Source organism: Apostichopus japonicus, chromosome 10, assembly GCF_037975245.1.
Source record: "Apostichopus japonicus isolate 1M-3 chromosome 10, ASM3797524v1, whole genome shotgun sequence".
Classification (NCBI taxonomy): domain Eukaryota; kingdom Metazoa; phylum Echinodermata; class Holothuroidea; order Aspidochirotida; family Stichopodidae; genus Apostichopus; species Apostichopus japonicus.
In genome coordinates, this window is record NC_092570.1 from 10,881,304 (window position 1) to 10,897,924 (window position 16,621).

A 16,621-nucleotide genomic window follows, 5' to 3' on the forward strand; every position below is an offset into this window, starting at 1 on the left:
CAATTGCCTATTCATTTAAATCACTTGATGTTACAGATTTTTTTTACAAAATTCTGCCATTGGAATGATATAACATATTTCACACATTTACTTCATGCATCATAAGTTTAAAAGTTAACTTTTTAAGAAATTTTTTAGAAAGGCACTATATAGCAAAATGAGCAAGTAACAAAAAATGAAGTTTGGGATTTAGACCCAGCAAACTTCTCACTGTTAGCCTTCAAGTGCTGGGGATGTCCTCTTTATGTTTACCTACTTTCCTGCTGTGATTCTTAACAAAGTTGTACCTTTCATGTTCTACACTGTCAGCCGGTTGTCCCCAGAATGTCTTGTTGGTTGATATGACCTAGAATGCCAGACTATAAACAGTGCAGTTATAATCATTCAAGATCTCCCTAAAACATCACCCACTGAGCAACATGAATAGAAAGGAAAGTATATAGTAGACTTTTATATCCACACCTTTAATTCCTCTCCTTTTTACTCTTAAACAAAACATTGGATTGTGATAATTTCCACAATCTGGTAAATCCATGTGGAAATCAGGTCTGAAAAAATCCCAAATCCAGTGCATCCCTAGATGTTAAATAAAACCAGTACCATGGCTAGATTGAATGGACTCTCAAATCAGATTACAGTTATTTGGATCATGTACTATTTGATCATCAATGTTATTCAAACATATACAAAACCGTAGGTTGTAGTGTGGAAAAAGCATTGGCTCACAGTTTGTTTTTGTGTTTTGGTACTGTACCAAATGAGAGAAACAGTTTGAATGAGCCACATGAAACAGTTAAGGCGTTTAACCTGTTCAATAAGTATGTTCCAACTCCTGCACAGTTAAACTCAAGTTAAGCAATATTCTGAAATCACAATCTGATCTATAGTGAGTAGCAGGCAAGGAGACCCATTTATTACATTTATGTGACAAAGAATTGTTGGAAACTAATCAGAGAGGATTCTGAAAAAGTATTCAACTTCAAGGGCACCATCTTCTGGTAGATCTGTACAGTGAATAGCGTTATTAATTTTTGTGTGGCCAAACTTGGCTCTCAAAGTGTTGGGTCGAAGGTGGCGTGCAATCTCTGGATCTGCTGGGCCCACAAATTCTCGAAACTTTGTGGGAATATTGTCACCTTGGCCAGTCACTTCCAGAACAATGCATGGTCCAGAAGATAATTCGTTCACCATGTCCTGAGAAGAAATGAGATGTACTAAATGTGATACATCAACATACTAAGTATGGCATCTGCCTTTGTTGAATATATTGTGTTAAACAAGGTTTTCACAATTTGACCACTGGTGAACTCGAAAGACCATTGACCTTTGCCCACAACAATAGGCTTCTTGTACTCAATGTGGTACAATAAGATGTATACCATATATGCGATCTATCCAAGCTTCCCTTGCGATATTATATTTAGGAAGGGGTGTATTGTAAAGAGACAGGGAAGAGGGGAGTGAAGTGACTGTTTGACATTTATTGACTTCAAATGACCTTTGGCCTCCACCAAAAACAATAGGCTTCTTGTACTCAATGTGGTACTTCTACACTAAATCATGAGGTTTGACCAAACTATCTTGTTTGAAAGGTTTTTACAATTTCACCCCAAATTACCTTTGACGTCCACCAAAAACAAGAGGCTTCTTGTATCCAATGTGGTACTTCTACACACCATATATGAGGTCTGCCTAAGCTTCCCTTCTTAAGATACTGTGTTTACAAGGTTTTCACAAGTTGACCCCAAATGACCTCCACCAAAAACTATAGGCTTTTTGTACTCAATGTGGTTTGTATACATGATAAATATGAGATCTGCCCAACCTTCTTGAGATGTTGTGTTTACAAGGTTTCACAAGTTGACCCTTGGTGACCCAAAAGACCTTTGACCTCCACCACAAACAATAGGCTCAAGCTTCCAATATTGAGATCTTGTTTACAAGGTTTTCACAATTTGACCTCTGGTGACCCCAAATGACCTTTGACCTCCACAAAAAATAGGCTTCTTACACTCAATGTGGTACTTCAACACACTACACATAAATTGGTCTGACCTTCCCTTCCTCAGATAACATGTTTACAAGCTGGGCGTCACAAACGCACACATATATACATCATCATTAATGCGAGGTTATGATTATCATGAAACCAAAATGTTACTTTCTAACATTATACTGCTGTTTATTTACTGTTTCATGTGATACATTGGCTTAGTTGCCAATGTTCTTAGAATTCAATCACTACGAGCTGTTATTTTCCTTAAGTTGGTAGACAAACATTTTATAAAGTATAGCAAAAACCAAAGTTTTGGGGAGGCTTATTTTTCATAATATGAACTTGCTGTGCTGTTGCCAGATGCATTACAAAATTGTCCCCACAATTGAAACCACAAAGTCAAATGGCTAAGTGATTATAAAATATATAATGTAACACTGCAGACAAGATTTCAACCATTGCTGAATTCACATGATCAAATGGGTTCTTTTACTCACTAAGTTGGATCCACATACCAAGAATGAAGTTCTTCCAAGCTTTGTTGTGGAAATTATACACCTAAGGCTTTCAAACTCTGACCTCAAATGACCTTTGAAGTTAAAGGTCATCAAAGTTTTCATAATTTTGATCACTGGCTAAAATGATCTACGGCCCCTATGAGTTCTTGCACTTATTATGGTGGATCCACACACTGAGTTTGAAGTTCATCCAAGCATTGCTTATGAAGTTACAGGGTTACAAGGCATTTAGACTTTGACCTCTGGTGAAATCTATTCCCTTTGACCACCACAGATAGCAATAGGGTTATTCTGCTCTCGTAGATGCTACCATGAACATTTTGAGAGAGTGAGTTTACAAGCCAACTATTGATTGATTGTTTTTGCCTTTGGCAGGAAATCTACATGTAGGTACCACAAATAGTACTTGAAAGTAACTCAAAGTATAACTGAATCAATACCTCCTATATAAAGACTGTTCAAAGTTGTAAAGTTACATTCAGATACCATTTCATATAATTTGAAATACTCACTATATATTCAGCAACAACTCCTTTGTAGACTTCAAAGAATTCTTCTGCATTTGCTTTCTCCATGTGAAACATCTGCAGCCCTGTTACCTGATAACCCTGAGCAGTAATTGCAGCCATAATCTCACCAGCTTTATCTGTAAACAAAACAGTAAAAAGGTTTGCAATATTCCATTTGGTTACTAAGGGGCAGGAACCTTTGCAATCGTGTTGGCATGTGTATGCGTGGGTGCATGTGTGTGGATGTGACCGCTAGCTTGTAAACATGATGTCTCAACAACCACAAGTTGAGTCACTGTCATGCTTGGTAGGTTGATGTCCCATAATGTGCCCTATTGTTTGTGGTTCCCATCTCAGGAATATTAATGAGTGGGTGGGCCTGAACATGAAATTCTAAAACTGTCAATATCTCTCTAATCCTATGTCTGACTTAGTTCATACTTGGTTTGGTGATTTAACTATATAGTAAGTAAATGTTATTTGCAACAAGAACATTTACCTCATTAATATTCATGCTTGGGTGGGGCTTAATGAGAATTCGTAGAAAACGGCTTGTAAACACGATACCTCAACAAACACAAGTTGAATCAATGTCATACTTAGCAGGTAGATGCCCCATGATATGAAGATGTGCCCTATTGTTGTTGGTTCCCATCTCTTGAATGTTAAGTGGGCGGGGCTTAACAGAAAATTATTTAAATTGTCACTATCTGTGCAACCGTATGTCCGGTTACTTTATACTTGGTACAGTATGGTGATGTAACTATTAGTAAGTATCTTCTTGCATCAACATGTTTTTACTTCCTTAATGTTCATGAGTGGGTGGGGCTGCAATGGGAATCCTTGAAACCGCTTGTATACACAATATCTTAACAAACACTTGTTGAATCAATGTCATACTTGGTGTTAAATGCCCTAATTATGAGTAGATGTGCACTATTGTTTGTAGTTCTCATCTCATGAATACTAATGAGTGGGCAGGGCTTACCATAACATTTGTAATGTCAATATCTCTTCAACCATTATGTGCGATTTATTTTATAGTTGGTATGGTGATGTAACTACAAAGTAAATACATGTTCTTTGCAACAACAATTTTACAGAGCATTAAGATTTATGTGTGGGTGGTTTTAATGGGAAATAGTCAAAAACAGCTTGTAAACAGGATATCTCAACAAACACAGGTTGAATCAATGTTATATATGGTAAGTAGATTCAGCTTGGGGAGCACACTAACCCTATTGAAATTAGTAGATGTCAAAGGTCACATGAGGTTGACAGTTGTCAAAGTCTGCAAACCTTTTAAACATGATAACTAAAAATTTCAAGCTACCATTAATTTTTGAATTCTCCAATGCTATGATTGTCTTTTTGTGAACATAGTTTGGTCTGTTTAGTTTTGTTAAGGTCCCTATAAGACTTCAAGAAAACATGCAATCATCCAGGAAATGAAATCTGCATCAAAGTGTTGCTTTAAACATGACCTGACACTGTGGTTATGAGTTTTTAACCTCTGACCTTCTAGGGGTCAACAGGTTATGTCACATGGGCTCAAAATTTCCCATTTTCCCTGAGATTTATACTAGATGACTTTTGCTTTTGGCAGTAGGTTGTGAAAATATTTCAGAGTATTATAAACAATACAATGTAACTCTCATTCATTAATAACAATTATTAAAGGGATGTTTCTGTTGCAGAGGTGACTTCCTAGCTCAAATTAGTAAAAGAAAATGTTCCTTTATTCATCTATGTGTCTATGACTCTCATGGGAAGACTGTCCTTTCTGGATATATTAACACTTTGGAATAAAAATTCTATACTGTAAAATCCTTACCAGTGAATGAAATTGTTAAAGGCCCACAAGGGAGAGTGCTACAAATAAGATCTGCAAATCTCTGATATTTTCTGGGTCTCACTTAATTCTTGGACAAATTTAATTCGCTAGCTCCACATGAATCAGATAGTTATTTTGAAAATTGCTAAAACCTAATTTCTAAGTTTTTTGACATTTGGCCTATGATGTCATCAATCACCCAGGCACGAGTTAACATGTTCAAACACCTACCCACCTTTTTGAACTTCATCGAACCTACTGTCATAAAGTTAGGCCAATTTTACCTTTGACCCTGACCCTAAATCTGTCTTATTCCAAAACAAATTCTCATCATTCTCTAAATAACGTGTGGTTTTAATGCATTTTTTCAACATGTCGACATGCAAAAATATGGCTATACCAAGTTTTAGATATCTTGACCTTTGAACTTTGACTAATGATGTCATCAAATGTGTAGGCACTACTTTACATGGTTAGGCACCCACCCACCAAGTATGAACTTGATTGGAATTAGGGCCTAGGAGGAGTTTGTGACAACTTTTTCGCACAATTTAGGACATTTTTACCTTTGAACTCAATTGACCCCAACCCTAAACAATCTGTCTTATTTTATAATTTGTCTCATCATTCTTTACATATAGGTTGAGGACCTCTGAGCTTTGTTCTATGACATCATGAATCACATACTCACAATTTAACATGGTCAGACACCTTCCCACAAATGAACTTGATAGGACTTAGGGTCTAGGAGGAGTTCGCAAAACACTTTTTTTGTTCACTCACATACACATACACACACACCCACATCCTCACATTTCTGATGTGGGGTGAAGTACAATATCTCATCTCCATATACATTACATGTAGGGAGGTGAGATTATAATATTGTAGTTGTTGCTTCAATAACCAACTTGTTGAAGGCTTGAAGTTTGTAGGAGAACTTTATTTTAGTGAGTGTAGGAATTGAAAAACAGAGAGAGATAAGTACTGTAATGTCTCCAGTGGGATTGTGGCAAGAAGGATTATGTAAGGTACCATACCATTCATCCTAGAGGGACAAATATCAATGTATTCCTTTTACCTATTGACTGTCAGTATCTTCTGGATTCATAAAATGCTTTTTCAGTTTGAAAAGGTTGGAAAGCGACTGATTTAGGCTAGTAAACAATGTTACTATACAGTTTTCAGTCTTTTAGAATATTCTTGCCAACAAAGGCTGTCTCTAATCTCGGTTTCATTTGGCATTATGCAATTTTCAATGATCACCTTAACTATAGGGGTCTGAAATTTTGTTGATGTCTATACATTATACAACACCACCATTGTAGAGAATTTGTAGCAAATCGTTGATAATTATCGTTGATAATTGTAGGAACTCAAAGAAAGACTTTTTTGAAATAATTTATTTTGGGAGTTATACTAATACAGCACTGTATCAACTATGTACAACCACCATCCAACTTTGAAAGGATGGATACAACTATCATGAGAACCATGAATAACACCAACATCACTCATTGACATAGTACATATCTATCTTCAAACTTACTTGTATCCACAGCACTTGGTTTGATGATACAGCAGGTACTGCCTTGATGCATAGCAGTATTACGTCTGACTTTTGAACCAAAGAAAAAATTACATTCACGCTGTGCTGACATAGTGGAGTCTGAACCATGGCATGCATTCTGTGTTTGATCTGATGACAAGAAGAGAAAATATATCAGAGGATGTTATTTCATTAATAAAACAACCAATAGTTACTTCCAAGTTTCATAAATTGAGTGCAAAAAACAAACCTCTAGGCATTAGAGAAACTCAGTTGTTTAGCTTAGAAACAGTCCAGATATTTAAATGCTTCCACTTTATATGCATGCATCATATAATTTCTCTGTAATGATCATTATTCTAAGCACAACAGATAAACTCTTATCTAGATTTTGTTGGAAGGAAATGTTACTTTAAAAGGATGCAGTATTTGGTCAGGCGCAATGGAAGCAAATGGTTCTATGGAGAATCAAAGAGTAAGTACCAATCAATATGACAAACAGTGCACAAACAGTATGACAAACAGTTTGTTCCAAAACTTAGCATATTTTGTTACCAATCTCAGACCTTTGACTTTAATGTTATCCAGAGAAGTATTATGTCATCCTCTCACGTCTCCTTAAGTATGTAGCATTACTGACATGCATTACTCACCAGTTCCAACATTAATTATGTAGCATTACTGACATGCACTACTCACCAGTTCCAACATTAAGTATGTAGCATTACTAACATGCACTACTCACCACTTCCAAACATTGCTCTGATGCTATTGGGGGCATCGCTTAACATTACTGACATGCATTACTCACCAGTTCCAACATTAAGTATGTAGCATTACTGACATGCACTACTCACCACTTCCAACATTAAGTATGTAGCATTACTAACATGCATTACTCACCAGTTCCAAATATTGCTCTGATGCTATTGGGGGCATCGCTTAACATTACTGACATGCAGTACTCACCAGTTCCAAACATTGCTCTGATGCTATTGGGGGCATCGCTTAACATTACTGACATGCACTACTCACCAGTTCCAACATTAAGTATGTAGCATTACTGACATGCACTACTCACCACTTCCAACATTAAGTATGTAGCATTACTAACATGCATTACTCACCAGTTCCAAACATTGCTCTGATGCTATTGGGGGCATCGCTTCACATTACTGACATGCATTACTCACCAGTTCCAAACATTAAGTATGTAGCATTACTGACATGCACTACTCACCACTTCCAACATTAAGTATGTAGCATTACTGACATGCACTACTCACCACTTCCAAACATTGCTCTGATGCTATTGGGGGCATCGCTTAACATCACTGACATGCATTACTCACCAGTTCCAACATTAAGTATGTAGCATTACTGACATGCACTACTCACCACTTCCAAACATTGCTCTGATGCTATTGGGGGCATCGCTTAACATCACTGACATGCATTACTCACCAGTTCCAACATTAAGTATGTAGCATTACTGACATGCACTACTCACCAGTTCCAAACATTGCTCTGATGCTATTGGGGGCATCGCTTAACATCACTGACATGCATTACTCACCAGTTCCAACATTAAGTATGTAGCATTACTGACATGCACTACTCACCACTTCCAAACATTGCTCTGATGCTATTGGGGGCATCGCTTAACATCACTGACATGCATTACTCACCAGTTCCAACATTAAGTATGTAGCATTACTGACATGCACTACTCACCACTTCCAAACATTGCTCTGATGCTATTGGGGGCATTGCTTAACATTACTGACATGCATTACTCACCAGTTCCAAACATTAAGTATGTAGCATTACTGACATGCACTACTCACCACTTCCAAACATTGCTCTGATGCTATTGGGGGCATCGCTTAACATTACTGACATGCATTACTCACCAGTTCCAAACATTAAGTATGTAGCATTACTGACATGCACTACTCACCACTTCCAAACATTGCTCTGATGCTATTGGGGGCATTGCTTAACATTACTGACATGCATTACTCACCAGTTCCAAACATTAAGTATGTAGCATTACTGACATGCATTACTCACCAGTTCCAAACATTGCTCTGATGCTATTGGGGGCATCGCTTCTTGCTTTACTGCTGTCTGTGGGTCCAAGTAACTCTCTCCAAGCACCAATAGCTCCATCTTTCATCAATTCCATTGCAATAATTGGGCCACTGGTCATGAATCTTACCAGATTGCTGCATTGTTATCAATATAAATACAAATTTAATCAAATAAATCAGAGTACAATGCAATTTACAAATATCATGACTACTGTACTATGTTTGTCACTCTATTTCAGGATAATATCATTATAAGTTGACATAGGACATATCATCAATAATCTCTAGTTCATACTGTACAGTACCCTCAATCAACTTCATGTTTGTCACTCTATTTCAGGATAATATCATTATAAGTTGACATAGGACATATCATCAATAATCTCTAGTTCATACTGTACAGTACCCTCAATCAACTTCATGTTTGTCACTCTATTTCAGGATAATATCATTATAAGTTGACATAGGACATATCATCAATCATCTCTAGTTCATTCTGTACAGTACCCTCAATCAACTTCATGTTTGTCACTCTATTTCAGGATAATATCATTATAAGTTGACATAAGACATATCATCAATAATCTCTAGTTCATATTGTACAGTACCCTCAGTCAACTTCATGTTTGTCACTCTATTTCAGGATAATATCATTATAAGTTGACATAGGACATATCATCAATAATCTCTAGTTCATACTGTACAGTACCCTCAATCAACTTCATGTTTGTCACTCTACTTCAGGTTAATATCATTATAACATTTTAACATAAGTTGACATAGGACATATCATCAATAATCTCTAGTTCAAACTTTACAGTACCCTCAATCAACTTCATGTTTGTCACTCTATTTCAGGTTAATATCATTATAACATTATAACATAGGTTGACATCAGGCAGAGCATCAATAATCTCTAGTGCATACTGTGGAGTACCCTCAATCAACCTCAATCAATGCTCTGAAGGACTGTTGGATTCATCCAACAAGGAGTCCTACAATTAAGAGTATGTACACCATCTTACCCAAACTAATCAGAAAACTGCATGTATTTTCACTATGAATGAGAAGTGTAATCTCAAATATGACAATGTTTGGGCAACTTTATGCATCTACATTCAATGCACTGACACAAATAGGTGAACTGTTTGTTAACACCTTTCAACAGCTTCCTTTCTACATTCAAGGAAAACCTAAGAAACCAACTGCAACTCAAGATCTTTACTGACTAACCAGACTGTGAACACTATCCTGTTAGTGTTAAAATAACTCAGACATTTACTGACAAGGGTAATGGCTATTATATTCCAATATATGCTCAAGCCTTGCCTTCTAAATTATTTGCAAGCTTTAACACAAAGGCACACAATGTAAATATGCAGTTCTTCAAATTGTATGGGTGCACAGAAACATTTCAGTGTCAAATGATCTGCCAGTCAAATTCATTAAATTTGCCTAAGAGTGCAATAATTTGTTCCATGAGGTGTTTCTTAAACATCCTCTCTATATCCCAGAGTAGAAGGAATTGGTATGGAAACAGAAGGTAATTTTGAAGCCTAATATGAAGACTATAGAATAACAACAAAGGCACACATGCTATCCAGTGTAATGATAGTTTTCTCGGGATAGGGGTTGAAAATCTCCACTGTATTGCGGCCTGAATTTAAGAACATAAACCTCCCTACCCTTTTCAATTCAACCACTTCCATTCCCAACATCTTATCAAGTTAATTCAAGAATACAGAGTCACTTGCAAATTCCTTAAATGTTAGTGGATACTTTACATACAAAATATCCCTGCCAATAGGTACAACATTATTTAGATCTCTGCAGACTTCGACATGCAACCACAGCATGTACTATAATTAATCAAAATAAGTAAAGGTAAATTTATGGTAAAATATTGGTACTAAGAAGGCTAATATACTTCTTATTATACATCCAATATTTAAAAAGTCAGACAAATGCACCCATATGCGGCCAAGAAAGATGCTGAATCAAAGAAACTCACTCAAAGAAAGCCTTGCCGACATGCTCAGCGTAAAATTCCTCTGCTTCTCCCCTTGTCAGCCTAACCATCTTGGCATTACAAACCAAGAACCGTGACTGATAAATTGCATTGAATATTTGTCCTGTTGAATGAATTAAAATGAAAACAATGATCAAAAATGCTGTCAGAGTTTGTTATTGGAAGTTTTGATGATTCCCAAGCAATAACAAAAATAACAATAATCATATGCCACAAAAATCACAAACTGGTCTTATGTGATTTAGAGGGGTAAAGGTATATTAAATGCTTAATGACCTTTGCAAGTGGCTTCTATTTTACCCAATTACATTGAAATACACTGTTAGCTAAGACTGATATTTCATGAAATTCAAAAATTGTGCAGATCAGTGATACATAACTACTAAGGTGAAATATTTGCAATAATAACACATATAGGGTTCTTCTTCACCTCGAACGACCTTTGATCTCCACAGAAAATGATACGGTGATATACTGAGGTAGATTAACATGTTAAGCATCTTATTAAGCTTGAATCACAAACTAACTGTGAAGTTGTACTGAGTTTACAAGACAACCCATCACCCTAGAAATTGAAGTAGAGAGAATGACGTCATGCCACTTATACTGAAGCCACCCGTCCAACTGGTGACGCTTTGCATGTACAGCAAAAAAGTACCAGCGGGTAGTACAAACACTACAACTGTGACATGACTAAAGTGATAAAGTTGATATAAATCACTCGAAATGGTGATATCGTGTGCTGCACTTGGGTGCCAAAATCGTAACAAATGTGGTAGTGGACTGCAGTTTCACATGTAATTCTTAGGTAGTGATCATAGGCAATTATATAGGAATCTAATTACTTAACTAGTGTCATCTGCGCTGCTGCTGTATTGTTATTCACTGGACCCTGGATATAGTTAGCCTAGGCCCTAAACCGGATACGGCTGTCCTTTAGGATGCAATATGACTAAAGCCTAATGACAAAATTATCAACACCTCAATTTACTTAAAAGTGTATCCCTAACGATTGATCCACATGCCAGAATAACATGGGATGACGGTTATGATGCCCTGGGCTTATCACTAACAATTAGGCCTGAGTAGGATACCCGGGTACCCGACCGACCATTCGGGTACCCAAAAAAAATGCACAAAACGGGTACCCTTTTCTGAGGGAAAAAAATCTTGTAACTGATACGCGAGTGCTTTCATTATTTCAATAATTCAGTAGGTCTGCATGTTTTGATTAATCAAGATGCGAATACGGAAGATTAATTTCATGATATTCTTGCAGTTTAGATGGTTGTTTTAATTACTTACTATTTCAAGTTTTAGCCATTGTTAATGATTCTGTTTCGTGTGTTGATAAAATCACTCACCACCGAAAACAAAAATATTATACAGGTGAAAACAACTCAAAAATTAAAACCTTCAATCCATCGCAACAGCAACAGTATACGTACAGTAAAATACTACATTCCCTCTTCAAAACATAGCACATACCTGCCAAACAATTGCCAATTTCCAGCTAGTTGAAAGTTGTAAACAAGGCTACGCAAAGTGTCTTTTTTTTTTAGCAAACCGATTGTTAGGCAAGATTTTCCCATTGACTTAGTGTGGTGTTAGGCTACCATGTGGTTGAAGATAGCAGCAACAATGACATAGATATTTTAGTTCCAGCTAACTGCGTCACAATTTGAGCAAATAAACAGATGGTTAGGCTAGATTTCCACATTGACTTATTGTGGTATTAGGCTACCCTGTTGTCGATGGTAGCAGCAAGAAACGAAAGTATTCGGTGAATATTTTTAGTGCTAGCTAAGTGCGACACAGTTTGAGTGAATAAACAGAAGGTATGGCTACATTTCCATGTTGACTCTTTGTGATTTTAGGCTACCATGTGGTTGGAGATTTGTGGGGATTTATAGTTTGTTGAGTGCACGTGTCTTTGTTGTCATCAAGCAGCTAGCCCTGGTCGGTAGTCCATAGCTAATGCTTTTGTATATATCGTTTGGCATACGTAAATATTGAAATTCTTATTTTTTAATTCATTTATTTCATAGAAGGAAAGATTAGCACGGAACTTACGGAAGTTTTTGGAATGTAAAGATGGATTATAGACGGGATAAAGAAAATAATTGCAAGTGGCTTTTTACTAAACGTTCATTGCAAATGCAATCTTTGAGCGACTAATCGCTACATGGTCACAGCCCCAATGTCTGTTTAATTCAAGTTGAGACCTGAAATCCTGTCTTGGCAACTTTTGACATGCAGGATTTAAAATCAAATTGCTGGAATCGCGCAATTCCGCGGCTAATGTGAACCCTGGATCGAAGTAAGGTAGAAAAAGTCTCAAGTTTAATGGTATTGTTAGTATTTATAGACACCCTCCTTGATGAATAGAGACAATACACGAGTTGGTTCACCACAAAAAACTGCTATTGTTGAAACTCCCGGCATTTTCCAGGGACAACTATGACACTATCTGAGTAGGGCACTAAAATAATACAAGCAAGAAAAAAGTTGCACAAAACACTCCACTTACTCGAGTCATTAGAGGCGAAAAAAGTTTTTAAAGTTGGTTCTTAAGTCAGGAGTACAGTACTTACCACTCTGGTCACCATTTATACGTCTCTTTTTGTGCAAAGTACACCTACTCTTTCATAAAAACAGGTCAAATCAAATTCAATTTCAAAGTCGAATGTACAATGTATGTATGGAGACTTACACGTGATCTGGCTTTTTGCCGTACAACGCAAACCGTCCTCACTTTTTCAAGGCTTCACTGCTTAAACACACGGCAATACACTGTGTCAGAATTTTTCCTAATTCAATTTCTATGCCCATCACACACACACACCCTATAATGCATCCAGCCAAACATGCCATCACCATCACATACATTCCTTTTTCCTTAGGCAAGGAATCAAAAGTTGTTGGTTTCATCCTACAGAAATCTGTAAGTTGTTTCACCTGAGCTTAACAATATTTTAAGAACTAACTTAGCAGCATTCACCCATCACTTCCTCAGGGATGTGCCCAGGATTTCCTGAGTGCCGGGTATACTGATCACCATCCTGGGGGAGGGGTCTAAGAGGGGGGGTTATCCCCCTCCCCTTTGAGAAATTTTTTGATTTTTGAAGGTGCTCAGATGCCAATTGCTGGCACTTGTGTAGATTTTTAAGCACATACACTAGTTTTGCTAACAATTCACATTTTTTAATTTTTTTTTAGTGAAATTTATTACGAACCTGGTAAAAGTTATCAGTTTTAAGATTTTACAAGGGACCGATTAAGAGCCCTGAGTAATGTTTCTCACATGCGTAACTGATGCATTATAAGTCTGTATGATTTTGGCATAGGCTTGGCCCAATTTATGTTGAATATATTGTTAGGAATGTCGGGATTTTAGATGAAAATAGTGCTGGGCGGGATTCACGAATTCAAGACAGTGCTGGGCGGTAATTTTTAGTGCTGGGCGGGGCCGCCCAGCGTGGGCACATCCCTGCTTCTTAAATAACTCTTAAAAAATCCCTTTGCTAGATTCCTTAAAAAGAGTGACTGCTTATAATTTTATTTGGAATACTTACATGACTAAAAATGGCCAATGGGGTTTGTTAAGTTTTACTCAGAAAATGTCAAAAATAAAACTTTTACCTTATTACACAATTGTTCCAAATGACACCACAGGGGGAAGTACAAAAGTAAATGAAAATGAAGCTTATGCATAATACAGTACATTTGGAAACTTATGAGAACTAAGGGAAAACAGTTAGTTTACACAGGCCATAACAGAAATGTCATCGAAAAGATGCTGGTAAAATTGCACAAAATAAGTATTCATAAGACCATGAAGATAAAACCTGAAGATAAAACATGAAGATAAAACAATTTTTAATATATTTTGCTTCTAAAGTGGTAAAACACTTCCCAAGGAATCCATAAATGCTGCCTGAAAATTGGCTAGACAGCTTCAGACAGGGGAAGTAGTAAACAAATGATGTCACTGTTTGCTTACGGTCTCCATCTGCACTAGGAAACGGACCTGGCAAACAAGCCTTAAGTTGTTGCTACTTACATTATGTGTAGTGTGTGTACACGTGTATAGTATATGCTTGCATTGTAATCTAATGACAATGTTATAATGGCTACTAACCTTACTAATCAGTAAAGTGTTTAGACGGACACTAGCTCAGTATTGGACCATATGGGAGGGGGGAGGGGGGATCCGACTATACATTTTTTAACCAGAAACAAGCGAACATGAGGATGTGTCGGGTTTTGATACTGATGAAGAAGAAATAATGCTCCTCGATGAGGAACAGACTGGCAAATTAACATAGCCTAAGTTTGGCCCTAGTATCTTGCATACAGAGCAACAAAAGCCCCAAGGAAACATCACACTTGGTACCAAACAAACTACAATGAAAGTACTCACCAAATTTTAGAACTGCATCAGGTTTTATCAAGGCTAATGTTCTAAGGGAGAAAATGCAATAAATTAAAAAGGAGATAAACAAGGGAGGGAATAATTTATCCTGTTTTGCATCGCTTAATGCTATGCAAAATGGTCACATTGCTATACCAGTCAAAAGATGTATAACAGTATTTTACAAAGCAACCATGGGATTTTATAAGACACAAATTTCTGAGCATTTAAAAGTGCTGAACAAGATTTGAACACAAAATTATTCCCTCAAGGGTGGCACTATTATGATAAATAAATAACAATAAAGTTACAAATTAAAATGTTAAACAGAAATAACCAAATATTTAGAGAAATGAAAATGACAACACTCCCAGCAGTTACTGACATTACAAAGAAAAGCATAATAAACACAGCTTGCTAATAATAATAATAATAATAATATGTGTTGATAAGATATTTACATAAAGTATCAAAAAACCTAGGAAAATACAGTACTGTAGCTATTACTATGGACAATGAATTTCTGGTACTTTATACCTAAACAACCACCTCCTGAGAAGTGTATAAGATCTGTTGGACACTTTCCTGCAAGAAAATGCAGACTTGTTGTATAAAGTCACAAGAACAATCTGTATGTTCACAAGAGAAATGTGTTCAAAAGATCACTCATTGATTCACCACAATCAAAGGATGCTTTACACTAAAAAATCATATCATATCTTCATTGCTAAGATGAACTCATTGGAGAAGGATGACAGTGTTAAATGGGGGAAAAAAGCTATAATAGGAGAGAAACATTGGGCAAAGTAACCACTTTGTCATCTAAGTATTGAAGGTTGCACACTGCCATTATGTAAAACAGCATCTTAACCAGCTGATTCTACTGGTGATGGGGGCATCTGTATGCAATGATTGGCTTGTCAGGACTACTGTATCTGAAGTGTATGGAATGTGATGCTGGTTGTTCCTAAATCGACAAAGAGGAGGGTAATTTGTATGAACAGTGACAACAAAGGGAATCTTGAGGTTGTTGTCAGTTCTCTTGGGCTTCTCTTCCAGGAAACAAGATCTTGCAAGCTAGGGTGTTATTTGAACATCTTGGTGAACTCTCCTGGTAATGTGTCCCCTAAAGATGATTTTCTGCTTCACGTTCAGTATGTGGTGGAGAAAATGGAATTATTGGAGTAATTGTGGCAAAGCCAACAAGGTTGACTGAAGGCAATACCAGTCTTACAGTGGCAGGATATGAACCAGAAGCATAGAAGATATCAGTCGATTTGTACACATTAGTGTTGGAGGTGCCATTTTCTTTCCAAATGGTGAAATGAATGAAGTGAGCCTGTTGTAGAGGATTATCAAAGGTGAACTTGATGGTGCTGTGAATAATGGAATTAATGTGATCAATGAAAACTGAAATACTCTCCACATTGCAAACAAATTACATCAATGTAACTCTACCAGATGTCACAGGATAACAGATACTATGGGTATTTATGATAATATAACAACAATTCAGCTTTTCTGAATTCAAGACCTCTGTACACCAATAGGAATTCAAACATACAGTATATTCATTTATGCCCAGGATATCCAAAAAGCAAAGGTAGCAGGTTGTACAAACATTTAGTCCATCATCATCGGGGCTAGGAAAGGTAACCAAGATTCAGATCCTGAATCAC

The 16,621-nt window shown here is 36.8% G+C and overlaps 1 protein-coding gene across 2 annotated transcripts in view; it reads right to left on the reverse strand.

Annotated features, from left to right (window-relative positions):
* Nucleotides 1-882: 882 nt before the first annotated feature.
* Nucleotides 883-16,621, reverse strand: part of LOC139975464 (nucleoside diphosphate kinase homolog 7-like) — a 31,598-nt gene continuing 15,859 nt past the window's right edge. For both annotated transcript variants that reach the window (XM_071983462.1, XM_071983463.1), the window contains exons 4-9: nucleotides 14,952-14,992; nucleotides 10,511-10,631; nucleotides 8,480-8,634; nucleotides 6,407-6,556; nucleotides 3,027-3,160; nucleotides 883-1,194 (exon numbers count right to left, since the gene is read on the reverse strand). In XM_071983462.1, the coding sequence (XP_071839563.1) occupies nucleotides 946-1,194; nucleotides 3,027-3,160; nucleotides 6,407-6,556; nucleotides 8,480-8,634; nucleotides 10,511-10,631; nucleotides 14,952-14,992 (850 nt within the window). In that variant the 3' untranslated portion in view covers nucleotides 883-945. The remainder of the gene's footprint in view (nucleotides 1,195-3,026; nucleotides 3,161-6,406; nucleotides 6,557-8,479; nucleotides 8,635-10,510; nucleotides 10,632-14,951; nucleotides 14,993-16,621) is intronic.